The sequence below is a fragment of the Oncorhynchus nerka genome, linkage group LG27 (genome assembly GCF_034236695.1).
Source record: "Oncorhynchus nerka isolate Pitt River linkage group LG27, Oner_Uvic_2.0, whole genome shotgun sequence".
Classification (NCBI taxonomy): domain Eukaryota; kingdom Metazoa; phylum Chordata; class Actinopteri; order Salmoniformes; family Salmonidae; genus Oncorhynchus; species Oncorhynchus nerka.
Window position 1 is genome coordinate 68950667 of NC_088422.1, and position 17255 is coordinate 68967921.

Here is a 17255-nt window from a genome sequence, read left to right on the forward strand (position 1 = left end):
CAACAAGCACAGGCACGTACTGGCTACCTGCGTGTTCCACCAGCCGTGGAGGTCCGAGGCGTCGGCTGATTCGCCACCTGTTGTAGAGGCCCCACACTCAAGCACTGTTACCGACGAGGAACTGTCCACTCTGTTCTGCGGTGCGCTCCTGGAGGAGAGTATGAGCTTTCTCTGTCTGCTGGTGAGGTCCCTGATCTATCTGTCCTTGATCTTCTGCTTCCTGCTGGAGGTGAGTCCGAGCTGCAGGCTGGGGTGCCAGAGACTTCATCGGAGCTGCAGGTTTCTGATGCTGTTGATGAACTGGTGGCTAGCCAGCTGCCCATGGCCAATACTGCTGAGCTGATGGATGGCAGTGGGGCGGAGTCTCTGCCGGTTGCTGGTAAGAGTGGAGAGCCTCTCACACGCTATCTGCTGAGACTGATAATACTGAGTTGTGCCCTAGGCCTGAAGCTGGGGAGGGGTCTGACCCTGCCCTTGGTTCTGCTGGGTTACTGGCAGTCAAAACTGAACATTTCTTTCCTGATTTACCTGACTCCCCTTCTCTACAAAAGGTGACTGTGCCAAGAAGGGTGGACACACCCTCAACAACCAAGCAGGTCAGTGAAGACCCGGGAGTGAAGCTGGTGGTCAAGATGTTCAAGATTAAGAATCATACAAGAGTGCAAGTTGTCATTGTTTCAGGTGATGTTGTTCATTTGTGTTTACCTGTGTAGGACTACTGCAATGCAATGTCAGGACTCTGGTCAGGTAAAATCCCAGCAAGCTCCGATTATGGTTCCTGTTTCTGTACATTCAGCTTGGTTATGTAAATCCCCTGTTTTTGTGTTTAAATGCTTTTGACAGCCTTCTTTTCAAGGGAGGTTATAAACCTATAATGGTTTACTGCTTTTTCTCCGGGTTTGTGCATTAAGGAGAATGGGGAGTAAACGTGACACTTGTCATTATGTTATATGTCACATAATCTAAATTCTTGCCTGATTATGTATGTCCAGACATTGATTTACACCTGTTTATTAAAAAAAGCACATTTATTGACTGTTAGTGATGTGGGAAAATGTATCATGTGAATATATTACCTGAATGTGTTTGCATGTCATTGGCATACCTTTTATTGAAGTTGATTAACAATTAGGTAATTGGTAGGGTTTGTGATGCGTTCTGGGTAATGGGTGTTGCTACAATAAACATGTCTTGGCTTTGTTTGGGAGACAGGACAGACAGGTAACAGGTCGGCATGGTTTGAAGCCTGGGTTTTCATTTATTAGGTTTACTAGCTATATCCACTTGCAAGTAAAAAGCCTCACATAGGCAAAAAAAAAGCACATCTTCCTCGTATGCCTCCTCACTGTTAAAATCCTACTGCATAGTAAGCTTTAGTAGAGTCTGCACCAGTGAATGGGTTTGTTTGGTGTTACATTGGACAGAGCAACCTTGGATCATAAATAACTACTCATTATTATTTGTTGATCAGTCGGTCACCATTTAACCATGACACATTACCGTTTTTCATCCTCTCGAACACGGCTAATGTTTCTCAGCAACTGAGGGATCATGTCATATTGCGTGTGAAAAAGGTGGACTTTGTATCATTAATTGCAATGTTCATAAACTGCACACCACAAATGGAAGGAATCTGAGAAAATTGGAATCATTGTGAGTGCAGCTGAACACTTTTTGGGACTTTTACAGCAGAGGCCTGCAGGGAATCCTGTTGAAGAATGATCCACCATTACAGGCCCCTGAGCCTGTAGCGATGTGACTTGAATTGGATTGTGACTGAAGGAGTGAGATGGGATTTTAATGTGTCTACTTTTTTATATTATGTCTGGGTTTTTTCTGCAAAGTTTTATTTTTTATTCTATTGTTTCACTACCCGGTACAGTAGGTGGCGGCAATACATCTTATAGGATGTAGTCTGCCTCAAACCTCAGATAAGCAGTGTGTAGGAGGGAGATTCCTAGATTTTATAAGTGTGCAGGAGGACATGAGACAAAGGAATGTGTAGTGTGTGTGTGTGTGTGTGTGTGTGTAGTGTGTGGTGTGTGTGTGTGTGTGTGTGTGTGTGTGTGTGTGTGTGTGTGTGTGTGTGTGTGTGTGTGTGTGTGTGTGTAAACTGTAGGGGTAACCATGGTGCTGGAGATCAGAACTGTGTCCGGTGAGAGAAAGGCAGGTTCAGGTTGCCAGGATCAGAGTAGTGCAGAAGGTGTTGTATGCTAAGGCAGTGAAGAGAGTAGCATCCTCCCAGACTGCTGGCCTAAAGTAGGATCAGATGGGGCCAAAGTAGTGGACTAGTAGTGAGGTTTTAATGGGCGTAGGGTTAGTTGGAAGGGCAATTATTTTTTTTCACAAAGTGTAATGAATTCATACTACAACAAGTAGTACAACAGTAGGTGGCGGTATGCACTATTGATATTTGTTTGCGGACTGCCAAGAAGAAGAAGAAGAAAAAAATGTGAAGAATTTTGTACAGCCAAATCTCGCGAGAGCGTCTGAGTAGCAGGGACAACATCACTTTTGCCTTTTAGGGGAAAATGCCAAACCAAGATCCATTATTTTACTAACGGATTGGACTGATCCTTTGAATTCCGTGTATATGTTTTGTATAGGCTATATGCTAGAAATGCGAGAATACTTATAATTTAAAAGGTAAGACTTATTTTGGTGAATGTAAGTGTGCTTTATGTCTGAGCTTGCTAGCTAACGTTTGACAGCGAGCAAGCTAGTTTACTGGTAGTTCCTCTGCAAATATAGCTTTTTGTAGCTAACGTAACTATTGATTGATTATCTATCAATACCCTGAACTAATGTAGCTAGCTAACTTGACATGAAACTAGCCAGGTTTTGTTTTGTCCAGTTAGCCGACGAGTCAATAGCCAACTGTTAGCACATCATGTTTGCTCAGGTTAGCCACTGCACCTATGTGAAACTAGCCCCAATAAGGATCAGCCACAATAGTGGAATTTTCTGTATGCCTTCAAAATAAAAGTCCCCAATTGACAGTGATGCAAACGGAAACAAATAGTGGTAATACAATTATTAGTTATTTTGACAACAAAAAAATCTAAAGTTAATTGCACTGTGGATGTGTTAAGAGTTCAGAATTGCATTGTGGGCATACTAACACTACCCTCTGTAGTGCCTTGCGGTCAGAGGCCGAGCAGTTGCCATACCAGGCAGTGTTGCAACCAGTCAGGATGCTCTCGATTATGCAGCTGTAGAACCTTTTGAGGATCTGAGGACCCAGGCCAAATCTTTTCAGTCTCTTGAGGGGAAACGGTTTTGTTGTGCCCTCTTCACAACTGTCTTGGTGTGCTTGGACCATGTTAGTTGTTTGGATATGTGGACACCAAGGAACTTGAAGCTCTCAACCTGCTCCACTGCAGGCCAGTCGATGAGAATGGGGGTGTCTTTTACCTGTAGTCCACAATCATCTCCTTTGTCTTGATCACGTTGAGGTAGAGGTTGTTGTCTTGGCACCACACGGCCAGTCCGTCTCATCGTTGTCGGTGATCAGGCCTACCACTTGTGTCATTGGCACACTTAATGATTGTGTTGGTCGGAACAGGGAATACAGGAGGGGACTGAGCACACACCCCTGAGGGGCCCCTGTGTTGAGGATCAGCATGGCGGATGTTGTTACCTACCCTTACCACCTGGGGGCGGCCCTTCAGGAAGTCCAGGATCCAGTTGCCGAGTGAGGTGTTTAGTTCCAGAGTCTTTAGCTTAGTGATGAGCTTTGAGGGCTCTAAGGTGTTGAACACTGAGCTGTAGTCAATGATTATCATTCTCACATAGGCATTCCTTTTGTCTAGGTGGGAAAGGGCAGTGTGGAGTGCAATAAAATTGCATCTGTGAATCTGTTGGTGCAGTATGTGAATTGGAGTGGGTCTAGTGTTTCTGGGATAATGGTGTTGTTGTGAGCCATGACCATCCTTTCAAAGCACTTCATGGCTGAAGACTTGAGAGCTACAGGTTGGTAGTCATTTAGGCAGGTTACCTTAGTGCCTGTGCCAAAGAACACTATGGTGGTCTGCTTAGAACATGTTGATATTACAGATGTGGCGAGGGAGAGGTTGAAGATGTCAGTGAAGACACTTGCCTGTTGGTCAGCGCATGCTTGCAGTACACATCCTGGTAATCCGTCTGGCCCTGCGGCCTTGTGAATGTTGACCTGTTTAAAGGTCTTACTCACATTGGCTGCGGATAGAGTGATCACACAGCCTTCCGGAACAGCTGGTGCTCTCATGCATGTTTCAGTGTTATTTGCCTCGAAGCGAGCATAGAAGTAGTTTAGCTCGTCTGGTAGGCTTGTGTCACTGGGCAGCTTTTGACTGTGCCGTCCTTTGTAGTCTAATGGTTTGCAAGCCCTGCCATATCCGATGAGCATCAGAGCTGGTGTAGTTAGATTCAATCTTAGTCCTGAATTGATGCTTTGCCTGCTTGATGGTTCGTCAGCGGGCATACGGGATTTCTTATACAGTAAGCATCCGGATTAGTCTCCCGCTCCTTGAAAGCGACAGCTCTAGCCTTTAGCTCAGTGCGGATGTTGCCTGTAATCCATGGCATCTGTTTGGGGTATGTACGTACGGTCACTGTGGGGGGGACGTCATAGATGCACTTATTGATGAAGCCGATGACTGATGTGGTATACTCCAATGCCATCGGAGGAATCCCAGAACATGTTCCAGTCTGTGTTAGCAAAACAGTCCTGTAGCTAAGCATCTGCTTCATCTGACCACTTTTTTTATTGATCTAGTCACTGGTGCTTCCTGCTTTAATTTTTTTTTGTAAGCAGGAATCAGGAGGATAGAATTATGGTCAGATTTGCCAAATGGAGGGCGAGGGAGAGCTTTGTAAGGTTCTCTGTGTGTGGTGTAAAGTTGGTCCCGAGTGGGGGGGGGGGGGGGGGGAGTTCTCCTCTGGTTACACATTTAACATGCTGATAGAAATTTGGTCAAACGGATTTGTTTCCCTGTATTAAAGTCCCCGGCCACTAGGAGCGCCGCTTCTGGGTGGGCATTTTCTTCTTTGCTTATGGCCTTATAGAGTTGGTTGAGAGCGGTCTTAGTGCCAACTTCGTTCTGTGGTGGTAAATAGATGGCTACGAATAACATAGATGATAATTCTTGGTAGATAGTGTGGTCTACAGATTATCATAAGGTACTCTACCTCAGACGAGCAAAATCTCGAGACTTTAATATTAGACATTGCGTACCAGCTGGTCTAAGAAGAATGGTCTTGAACACTGAGCTGTCGTCAATAAACATCTTTCTGACATGGGTGTTCCTCTTGTCCAGATGGGAGAGGGCAGTGAGGAGTGCAGTAGAGGTTGCATCATCTGTGGATCTGTTGGGGTAGTATGCGAATTGGAGTGGGTCCAGGGTGTCTGGGATGATGATGTTGACGTGAGCCATGACCTGCCTTCCAAAGCATTTCACGGCTATAGATGGGGCGATAGACATTTAGACAGGTTACGTTGGCGGTCTTGGGTACAGGATTTATGGTGGTCTGTTGAAACATGTAGGTATAAATAGACTGTCAGAGAGAGGTTGAAAATGCTGGTCAGCGCGTGCTCTGAGTACGCGTCCTGTTAATCTGTCGGGCTTCACAATTCTGAGGAGTTTACACAAATATTAGCGTTGTTCCCATATTAGGGAACTTTAACTGTGGGAAATCACCTCACTATTCAGCCTGTTGTGCATATTGAACATTAGTATTGCAATTTACAGCCTTACCTATGGATGTCCGGTACTTATTGAGGTTTTGGGGTCACAGTTTGGTTCGTTTACGGTACAGCAGGAAATTGAAATGCCAACAGTTACGGTACTGTAGTTCATTTTTGTTTTTGGCAAAAGACTCAAAACAAAAAGCAGCCTATTTGTGGCCAGAGTCCAGCTTCTGTAACAGCAATCACAATATTCCTGCATTGTCTGTTGTGACATTTATTTTGGGCCTCTCAAGTAGTCTTCAGGGGTCCAAAATGTTGGACCCATTCCGAAATGGACCTGGGGCTTTCCCACTCGATATGCATAAATAAAATGTTCAATATAAAGACCTGTTCCGAAGAGAACTAGACCAGATCCGTATAGACCTGGTCGGATCTGGACCCAATCCGAAATGGACCTGGGGCTTTCCCACTCGATATGCATAAATAAAATGTTCAATATAAAGACCTGTTCCAAAGAGAACTAGACCAGATCCGTATAGACCTGGTCGGATCTGGACCCAATCCGAAATGGACCTGGGGCTTTCCCACTCGATATGCATAAATAAAATGTTCAATATAAAGAGCCGAAGAGAACTAGAAGATCCATCCGAAAACTACTTTGTTAAAATGTTCAATATAAAGACCTGTTCCAAAGAGAACTAGACCAGATCCGTATAGACCTGGTCGGATCTGGACCCAATCCGAGTGAGGGAGGCAGCAGCCGGAAAGTCCATTTGTAAACTACTTTGTTAACCAGAGTTGATAAAGCGTGAGGGAGAAAGAGGTGCCGCTGTAGTAGATGGAGGGGCCGTGTGTGTGTGTGTGTGTGTGTGTGTGTGTGTGTACTGTGAGCGAGTGACACTGGGAGCAATGTGGGGAGAGGGAGAGACAGAAACCAACCATACCAAGCCGACGCGCTCTAGTAGACTAACTTCTAGCTTGTCATAGCTAAGTTATCATCCAATATGATTACGTTGTACCTGTCCAGACTGCATCAAACCGAGAAACGCTAGTTAGCTAGCTAGGCTAATTGAGGCTGCATGCACTTTTTACCTGTCCTACAGTTCAAAATATTACTTCCATTCAGATTAAGTAGCAGCCTAACTGTTGTCGCTTGGTCGTTGTAGCATATCCTTCTCATTCAACTTTTAGTTCCATGGTCCATTGATTTAAATAATCTCCTAACTTGTTTTGCCACACTGAGGCTCTGACTGTAGGGCCACTTTGATGACTTGTGATAGCCCAAAAACAACAAGCTACACATGCCACTCTGCATAGGCTAATCTCGATGAGCAGTGGTGACCCTTAACGTTTTATCCACAACTCTCTGTCCATCGCCGTTGTAATCTACTGTGAAGTCAAAATGTTTCCAAACTGGAGATGTCAACGATGATGGAGGATCCTCCATTTCTGGTTTATCGACCCCACCACTCGCCATTGTACCGAAGTAGTTGCCGGCTGCACCTCACAAAAGTATAGTTTGAAATATGCCAGTTAAGATTTTAATTTTGATTACAGGGCTCTAGTTAATGGAATAGCCTACAATGGGTTTTTTTCAGCTCAGTTTTACTCAGAGTTAGTGGCATACATCGCAGTGTAGGCGTAGCCTTTTAGTAATTTAAAATGTATTTAGTATGTTTTTATTCAGGTTCACAGTATGGACCCAACCGAGGACCCCGTACCGAACGGTTCAGTATGAATAAGTGTACCGTTACACCCCCACAACCTATGTACAATTGCATAGTTGGTTAGGGCTTGTAAGTAAGCATTTCACTGTAAGGTCTACTACACCTGTTGTATTCAGCGTACGTGACAAACTTAGATTTGTATTGAACAACTATATTGCAATGTATACCTTACCCTATTTCATGGACCCAAGATCCATAGGTATCAGTCTACTCAGTGACACCCACAGATGACACTTCTGAAGTGTTTACACATATTAGCGTTATAGCGCACATTAGTCATCTTTAACTGTCGGAAATCATCTCACTATACAGTGTTTAGTCTCGCAATAAGAGCTACGACGCTAGTATTTGTGTGAACTCTTCAGAATTGTAATCTGTGGATGTCAGAGTCAGCTGATACCTATGAATCTTTGGTCCTTAAAATAGGATAAGGCTATACAGTGCATTCAAAAAGCATTCTTTGTCACATTACAGCCTTATTCTAAAATATATATATTTTTAGGTATCATTAATCTACACACAACATCCGTTATGACAAATCAAAAACAGGTTTAGAAATTGTTAATTTCTAGTAAATAACTGGTCACATTCAGTATTTAGACCCTTTACTTAGTACTTTGTTGAAGCACCTTTTTGTAGCAATTACACCCAAGAAGACTTGAGGCTGTGAAGCTACAAGGTTGGCACAAATGTATTTGGTGAGTTTTTCCCATTCTTCTCTGCAGATCTTCTCAAGCTCTGTCAGGTTTGATGGGGAGCGTCGCTGTATAGCTATTTTCAGGTCTCAAGAGATGTTCGATCATCGGGTTCAGGCTCTGGCAGGGCCACTCAAGGACATTGAGACCTGTCCCGAAGCCACTGCTGTGTTGTCTTGGCTGTGTGCTTAGTGTCATTGTCCTGTTGGAAGGTGAACCTTCTGCGGTCTAGAGCACTCTGGAGCAGATTTTCATCAAGGATCTCTCTGTACTTTCCTCCATTCATCTTTCCCTCAATCCTAACTAGTCTCCCAGTCCCTGTGCTGAAAAACATCCAAACAGCATGATGCCACCACCATGCTTCACCGTAGGGATGATGCCAGTTTTCCTCCAGACGTGACGCTTGGCATTCAGCCCAAAGTGCTCAATCTTGGTTTTATCAGACCAAAGAATCTTGTTTCTCATGGTCTGAGATTCCTTTAGGTGCCTTTTGGCAAATTTTAAGAGGAGTGGCCTCCATTTGTCCGCTCTACCATAAAGGCCTGATTGGTGGAGTGCTGCAGAGATGTTTGTCCTTCTGGAAGGGTCTCCCATCTCCACATAGGAACTCTGGAGCTCTGTCAAAGTGACAATTGGGTTCTTGGTCACCTCCCTGACCAAGGCCCTTCTCCCTCGATTGCTCAGTTTGGCTGGGCAGCCAGCTCTAGGAAGAGTCTTAGGGGTTCCAAACTTCTTCCATTTAAGAAGGATGGAGGCCACTGTGTTCTTGTGGACCTTCAATGCTGCAGACATTTTTTTTGGTAACCTTCCCCAGATCTGTGCCTCAACACAATCCTGTCTGACTTCTACAGACAATTCCTTCGATTTCATGGCTTGGTTTTTGCTCTGACATGCACTGTCAACTGTGGGACCTTATATAGACAGGTGTGTGCCTTTCCAAATCACGTCCAATCAATTGAATTTACCACAAGTGGACTCCAATCAAGTTGTAGAAACATCAAGGATGATCAATGGAAACAGGATGCACCTGTCTCCTCCCCTTCATCTACACTGATTTGAAGTGGCTTTAACAGATGACATCATCCAATAAGGGATCCTTGCTTTCACCTGGATTCACATGCGCAGTCCATGTCATTGAAAGAGCAGGTGTTCCTAATGTTTTGTACTCGGTGCCTGTAGAAAAAGTCTACATACCTTTGAACTTTTTTCACATTTTGTTGTATTACAAAGTGGGATTGAAATATGTAATTTTTTCTCATTGATCTACATAAAATACTCTGTCAAATTGAAAAAAGAATCCTACAAATTTTTACAAATTAATAAAATATTTAACTAAAATATAGTCGTTGCATAAGTATTCACCCGCTTTGTTTAGGCAAGCCTAAATTAGTTCAGAAGTCAAATGTGGCTTAACAAATCCCACTAAGTTATATGTGAAATAATATGGGTTGACATAAAACAAAAAATGATGACTACCCCCTTCCTCTGTCCCCCATACATACAGTAAAAAGTTTGGACACCTACTCATTCCAGGGTTTTTCTTTATTTTTACTATTTTCTACATTGTAGAATAATAGTGAAGACATCAAAAATATGCAATAACACATATGGAATCATGTATTAACCAAAAAAGTGTTTAACAAATCAAAATATATTTCATATTTTAGATTCTTCAAATAGCCATCCTTTGCCTTGATGACAGCTTTGCACGCTCTTGGCAAACTTTTGACTGGTACTGTATATCCATAAGGTCCCTTAGTCAAGTATTGAATTTCCACAGATTCAACTACAAAGACCAAGGAGCTTTTTAAAAGCCTCATAAGGAAGGGCAGTGACTGGTAGATGGGTAACAATAACAGATCAGACATTGAATATAACGTTAAGCATAGTTAAGTTAATAATTATGCTGTGGATGATATATTAAACCATTCAGACACATCAGACTAAGTTGTCATTCTGAACTGAGCTGCATGACAGGAAGGAAACTGCTTAGGGATGTCACCATGAGGTCATCAGTGATTTTTAAAACAGCTACGGAGTTCAAAGGCTGTGATCGGAGAAAACTGAAGATGGATCAACAACATTGTAGTGACTCTACAATAATGACTTATATGACAGAGTGAAAAGAACAATTTAAATACACAGAATAAAAAATATTCCAAAACATGTATGCATCAAGGCACTGAAGTAATACTGCAAAGAAAACACAGCAAAGGAATGCATCACTGAGTTAACTGCCTCCTTATGTTCAAGCATGGTGCTGGCTCCAGCATGGTATGAGTTTTTCAGGATGAAAAGAAACGGGACAGAGGTAACCACAGGCAAAATCCTAGAGGAAAACCTGTTTGTCTGCTTTACACCAGGTACTGGGAGGGAAATTCACCTTTCAGCAGGACAATAAACCAGATATGCACTGGAGTTGCTTACCAAGAAGTGTATGTTCCTGAGTGGCCAAGTTAGCTTTGACCTAAATCTGCTTGAAAATCTATGGCAAGACCTGAAAATTGCTGTCTAGCCATGGTCCCCAGATCCTTGACAGAGGTTGAAGAATTTTGAAAATAATAATGGGCAATATTGCACAATACAGGGGTGCAAAACTCTGAGATTTACCCAAGAAGACTAATAGCTGTAATCTGTGCCAAATGAGTTTCTAACGTGTATTGACTCAAGGGGGTGCATACTTATCGAATGAAGGTATATTAGTGTTAACATTTTCATAAATTCATATTATTATATATATTTTTTAAAGATTCTCCTTCCACTTTGACAGAGTATTTTGTGTCGATCGTTGACCAAGAAATGACACATCCATCCACAACCTTTCGCTAACTGGCCCAACGCGCTAACTGCTAGACTACCTGTCGCCCCACAATTCTGAAGTCTTTGTTTATTCAAATTAACAAATTGTTGTCTTTTGCTAAGATTATATAACAACATTTCGAACTTGTTGAGCATTATCTTGTCCAATTATGGACAGATTCCGCTATATGTATCCGTTTGCATCGCTTTCAATGGAGGACTTTTATCTTGAAGGCTACCCGCAAATTCCACTATTGTGGCCAATCCTTACTGTGGCCAGCTTCACATAGGTAGCCACTGCCTGGCTAGCTAAACAAATATATTGCAAGCATTCTAAATCATCTGCTATTTACTAGTTGGGACTGGTAACTAATTTACTGCTGGCTATATTGTGATCACATTAGTTCGTTTGGGTGCTAGTGTCATGATTGTTAGTTAGCCACCATTAGTTTAGCTCGTATTATTCGGGATCATCGTGACATTAGCTGGCGAGCAGCTGTCAAGAGTTGGAATGCGAAGGGGAACTGATTTTAGTTTCGTATTCACTGAACGTATAACTTGCATTTATGTGTATATTTACCGCTTGTTTTGCTCTCCTGAATCAACCCAGTGAATTAATATCTAACTCGACTTCCTTCGTCATGTCAGATTATGAATGGTGAATAATCCGGGTTGGACGTCTCTGTGAACTGGTGATGGCAGCACGTCCACAGTCATATGATAGCAACTCTAGTGACACTGAGAATTGGGAACGAAAAACAACCGACCTCGCAAACTCTGCAAACACTCGAGGTGAGGCAATTGCTTTGTATTTGATAGTGTGTAAGGTGAGAAAGAACGGACACTAACCAATGTAGTTGGCATTTCTGTAGAGGCATTTCACATCCATGAGCATGTGTATAGTGCTATAGGTATAGGCCATCATATTATAGGCTAGACAGATGTTTTTCAGCATTGTCACACACTCATTGTGCATTTTGCAAATATTTTCTTACAAAAAAAGCTCTGCATTGTTGGTTAAGGGCTTGTTGGTAAGGTTTACACCTTTTGTATTTGGCACATGTAACAAATACATTTTGATTTCATAAGGTTGACATTGTCGTTTGTGATTTCCAATGAAGGGATGGTTACTCTTGAGCCCAACATTATAAAAGGCTACTGTTTTTATCATAACTGTAAAGTCAGATGGGCTGTCATAACGCTTCCAGTAGTCATTCTTTTAGAAGTCCACTGTCATGACAGCACTATGTACACTTTATAACTACAAGTTTAAGTAAAGTGTTTGCTAATGGTCTATGCCCTTTACTGGCTGTTGTTTTGGCAGAAAGGAAGTCTTTTGGCATTTCTTGGGTAATTGTAGTTCAGTTATTTAAGAGTCCCAAGAGAGACTAGCTACCTAACTTGCAAAGCAAACTCTTGCAAAAACAGACCTTATTTTTTTCCTCATTTTTAAGAACTGGTGCAGAACATGACCATGCAAGTTTGTGTCTTTTGGCTTCTCTCCCAACAGGAACGTTGGCCTTTTTATACTTCCATGGCTCACTGATGTGATGTGCCCTCATATTAAGAGACTGGGACAATATGTTCAATACTAAATGGGACACCATTACTCATGATTGTAGGCCTATATAGGTAAGCAACCATTTGTGATTAAAGACCCTGTTCCATTTTGATAGTGCTTTTAATGTCTGTTCCCTTTAAAAGATGTACCATTAGACAAGTGGTCTGCCTACACTAAAAGGGATTCTGCTTTTGTGTGTACATTTGTCTTTTTCCATTCTGTCCAGTTAGTCTTCTTGGGTTCGATGGCTGCTTCTATACTGTCTGTCTTTCCAAATATCTGACTTTCACAGTATAGATGCATTGTTACTTATTGCTTTGAGTGTGTGACTACATTGTTTCTCTTGCTCCAGGCAGTGCGTCAGGTCAGGGCGGTGTTGTTATAATTACCTCTAGAGGTAAATACTGGTTCTAGCCCCGAACCATACTTTCACTGTGGTTCTGAGTGTCTCTACGGTTACAGCAGACACAGGATTTGTGACCTGCAATCTGTAATAATACATTAGGGGAGGAAGGACCACAGTGGGAGAGTGTGTGTGTGTTGTGTGATATCTGTGTAGAGTTGAACTGCAATTAGTATTTAGTGTGCTTTCTGCTCTGGCCAGCGCTCAGTCGTGTGCATCTCGACTGGAGGCAGACCTGGTGAAGATGAGCCTGCATGGTGCTAGCGGGGGCAATGACCGCTCACGCGACCGCCGCCGCTCCAGCGACCGCTCCCGAGACTCGTCGCACGAGAGGGGAGAGGGCCAGCTCACCCCTTGCATCAGAAATGTCACCTCGCCTACCCGCCAGCACAACAGTGGTGAGTAGAACGTACTGAGAACACTTTCACAAGTCTCCTAAAATAAGATTTCTAAGAGAACATGTTGGATTCTAATGTTGGCATGTAATAGGAGTAGTCTGTGAGAAAGGTCAGTTGTCATGCCAGTGAGTTAGTGCCTCTCTCCCTCCACCTCCAGACCGTGAGAGGGACGGTGGCTCCAGGCCCAGCAGCCCCCGTCCTCAGAGGATTTCCCCCAGCAGCTCCAGTAACAGCGGGCTGGTCAGCAGCCGTAACAGCAGCCTGTCCAGCACTGAGGGCTGCTTTAAGAGCCTGGGGGTGGGAGAGATGGTGTTTGTCTATGAGAATAGCAAGGAGGGACTGGGCACGGGCCTGGGTACCCGCAGCATCCGGACCTCAGGCTCCGAGAGGGTCACTCTTATAGTAGATAACACACGGTTCGTGGTGGACCCTTCAATCTTCACAGCACAGCCCAACACCATGCTGGGCAGGTAGGGCTGACCTCATTGTTGTACTTTATTATGGTAAAATCATCAATCCGTATCAAGTTTTGTTTTACCAGTGTGGTTATATGAGGCTATTTCACCTACATTGGTTTTTTCCTTTAGCTTTTTTATTGTATGAACGTTGAACAACACTGAAATGTGACCTGTTTTGTGGTTTCTTGCAGAATGTTTGGATCTGGAAGGGAACACAATTTCACACGGCCCAATGAAAAAGGAGAGTATGAAGTCGCCGAGGGCATAAGCTCTACGGTGTTCCGAGCCATCCTGGTCAGTCAATAGCACTGTATTACCAAGTACAACACTCCCTTTTACTAGCTTGATCAATTATTGACTGTTTTTACTTGAAGAAAACAATTCCTTGATCTAGCGTTGCAGTTGCTAACCTTTGCCCTTCTGAGCCACAAGGGTCAGCCTGCTACTCATAGTCATCCTGAATTGATTAACTAATTTGTAGCCAAAAACATTTACTCAAGGCTACAGAGTCAACCTCAGACTGTTATTATAGAATAGAGTAGATGCCATGAGTTGTCCACTGAAGCTATGAGTGTCTGGAGAACAAGTACAAGAATCAGTACCAGTGGTTGTAGGCTGCTGATGTGAATATGGAGGAATGGATTGATTCAAATGTGGGCTGTTGACAAACAGGGATCACTCTTAGAGGCATAGCATTTGATTTGAAAGATGTACCTTTTTATTTTTGCATTCGCAAATCTAATCCATGCCCAGCTCAACTGGCAGTAAACTGATATCTCTACGTACTGTAAGGGAGACGGCGTTGGCCATTTTGACCATTTTAGGAAGAGGGGGCTGATGTCTGTGAGTGAGGCAGTCTCTGTAATGGCTGCCTTTTGTGTTTTCTCTGTTTACTCTCTAACTGGCAGGATTACTACAAGTCTGGAATAATCCGTTGCCCCGATGGAATCTCCATCCCTGAGCTGAGGGAGGCATGTGACTATCTGTGCATCACCTTTGACTACAGCACCATCAAGTGCAGAGACCTCAGTGAGTATACCCCCTTTTTACTCTTCTTGACCTGGTTGGCTCAGTGAACATAAATCATGAGCCCTTGGTTTTCATATCCCTTATTAGTGATTAATTAGGTTTCCATAAGACTGATGAAAATGTTCTGGGAAGTTAGAGTGTTGGTTTGCGTCTCTGAACTGCTGTCTCCTGACTGACCATGTCCCATTGTCCCTAGGTGCCCTCATGCATGAGCTATCTAACGATGGTGCCCGGCGTCAGTTTGAGTTCTACCTGGAGGAAATGGTTGTGCCTCTGATGGTGGCCAGCGCCCAGAGTGGAGAGAGAGAATGCCACATCGTGGTGCTCACTGATGATGACGTAGTGGACTGGGACGAAGAGTACCCACCACAGATGGGAGAAGAGTACTCACAGAGTGAGTGAATCCACACACACTCTCCACCCACCCCTATTTGACCTAGATATTTTGTGTGTACGTTATGTGGGCCGTTTTTAAATGTTTGTAGTTCTGTCCTTGAGCTTTTTCTTGTCTATTAATATTCAGTATTATTTCATGTTTCATGTTCTGCGTGGACCCCAGGAAGAGTTTCAGCTTTCGCAAGAGCTAATAGGGATCCTAATAAGATACCAAAAACGTGATCTTCCTAATTAGTAATCCCTGCTGTGGATTAAACTGTTGTTCACTTACCTAAAGGGACAAATTTAATTGACACTGCTTAAAAAGTTGTTGATAATGAGTTGCTGTTTCACAACATTTTATTTTCTCTCTGCAGTAATATACAGCACAAAACTATACCGGTTCTTCAAGTATATAGAAAATCGAGATGTTGCCAAATCAGTTTTAAAGGAGAGAGGACTGAAGAAAATAAGATTAGGCATTGAAGGTAAGATTATGGTTTTATCATGTATTTGCTGGGGTTCAGAACAAAAATCTAAGATTTTGATTCAGCATTGCAAACTCACTGGCTCTGTTGTCTGCACCATGTATTGGTAGGTTACCCCACGTATAAAGAGAAGGTGAAGAAGCGTCCTGGTGGCCGTCCTGAGGTCATCTACAACTACGTCCAGAGGCCCTTCATCCGCATGTCCTGGGAAAAGGAGGAGGGCAAGAGCCGCCATGTTGACTTCCAGTGTGTCAAAAGCAAGTCCATCACTAACCTGGCTGCAGCTGCTGCAGATATCCCCCAGGACCAGCTGGTCAACATGCACCCTGGCCCTCAGGTGGACGAGCTGGACGTCCTCCCTAACCAGTCCCCCAGTGGACCCCAGTACAGCTACAACAACGATGCTGGTGACCCAGACGCCCCCTCTCCCGCAGTCTGAGGACTGCCCCCTCCCTGACACCTCCCTTCCCAGCATACTGCAGCATGGAGCGAGAGGGGGATCAATATAGAGGGGGATCATAACCATATTGCCTTGGCACCTCCTCCACAGCCTTAGAGCCTCAAGGATCTGGTCGACTGAAACAACCCTATAAGGGACAAGACTGGCAAAAGGGCATATTTCTCTTTATTTCTTAAAAAAAATACTTGACCAAAGGAATTTATTTTTCTGTTAATTGTTTGAAATAAATTTAGCAAACCCAATTATTTTGTAGCTATTATTATTATTTACAATGGTTATTGGGCTGTGCACTGTGTGGTGTTACTGTGCTCTCCCCCTGAGTTTTATTTCACGTGTGGTTCTGGGCATACTTCCTGGATGGCAAGACTAGTGAATACTGTATCTGTTTGGGGGACAGGTGCAGATCGTGATGCCTGGCCATGGAGAAAATCCTCTGATTTCATCACCATTCAGTGGAAATGATTTGAATTCCCCTCAGATATACTTTGAATCATGTAATGGTTGGGTTGGTTGACATCATAGGATTGGTAATGGGATTCTGTGCTCCCTGGATATTCAGCATGACATAAAGACATTAAAATCACTACATTGTATGGTGTTTTTATTCCTATCATTGTGCTTATTATACATTAATAGCACTTGAGTTGAAAGAGGTTACTTTCACCTTATCCCTCTACATAGAGCCCTTACACTTTCAAACTGAAAGTTTAAAAAGTAGCCTAATACATGTGCAATACCTAGCCTGCAATTGTGGTTTGAGTTGACCTGATTTCAGATCAGGAGGAAAGTTTTCCTTTTATGGGTCATTTGGATAGTCTGCCTGTTGCTAGGGAACAACTATTTCCCGGGGGTCAGTAGTAAAGCACATCCCGTGTGTGGGTGGATGCCTCTGGCAGTGAGGTGGTCCAGGAAGGTGAGTGGGTGATGAGAAATGGTGTGCCCCCATAATATGCAAACATCACAAGTAGTGTGGACAATAACAACCAGTCTCCTAGCAACTCTGGCAGAGGAACTAGTCTGATTTGTCACATTTCATCTATTGTTGGCAAGCAAACGGATTACTCACTATTCCCACACAACATATTGTAGCAACAATGTAAAATCCCGTCAGCTGATTTAGCAGTGATACTGTATGCCACTGGATGGTAACATGATACAGACTGCCCTGTTTTGTATTTTTGAAAATGGAAATAA

At 43.3% G+C, this 17255-nt stretch overlaps 1 protein-coding gene across 1 annotated transcript; it reads left to right on the plus strand.

Annotated features, from left to right (window-relative positions):
• Positions 1 to 2481: 2481 nt before the first annotated feature.
• On the plus strand, positions 2482 to 16644 carry LOC115112212 (BTB/POZ domain-containing protein 10-like). Its single transcript, XM_065011930.1, is given in 10 exon segments — positions 2482 to 2646; positions 11538 to 11648; positions 11651 to 11681; positions 13055 to 13251; positions 13409 to 13721; positions 13901 to 14003; positions 14618 to 14738; positions 14935 to 15132; positions 15491 to 15601; positions 15712 to 16644. Coding segments are annotated over 9 exon segments (1467 nt in total). The 5' UTR covers positions 2482 to 2646; positions 11538 to 11584; the 3' UTR covers positions 16041 to 16644.
• Positions 16645 to 17255: the final 611 nt, after the last annotated feature.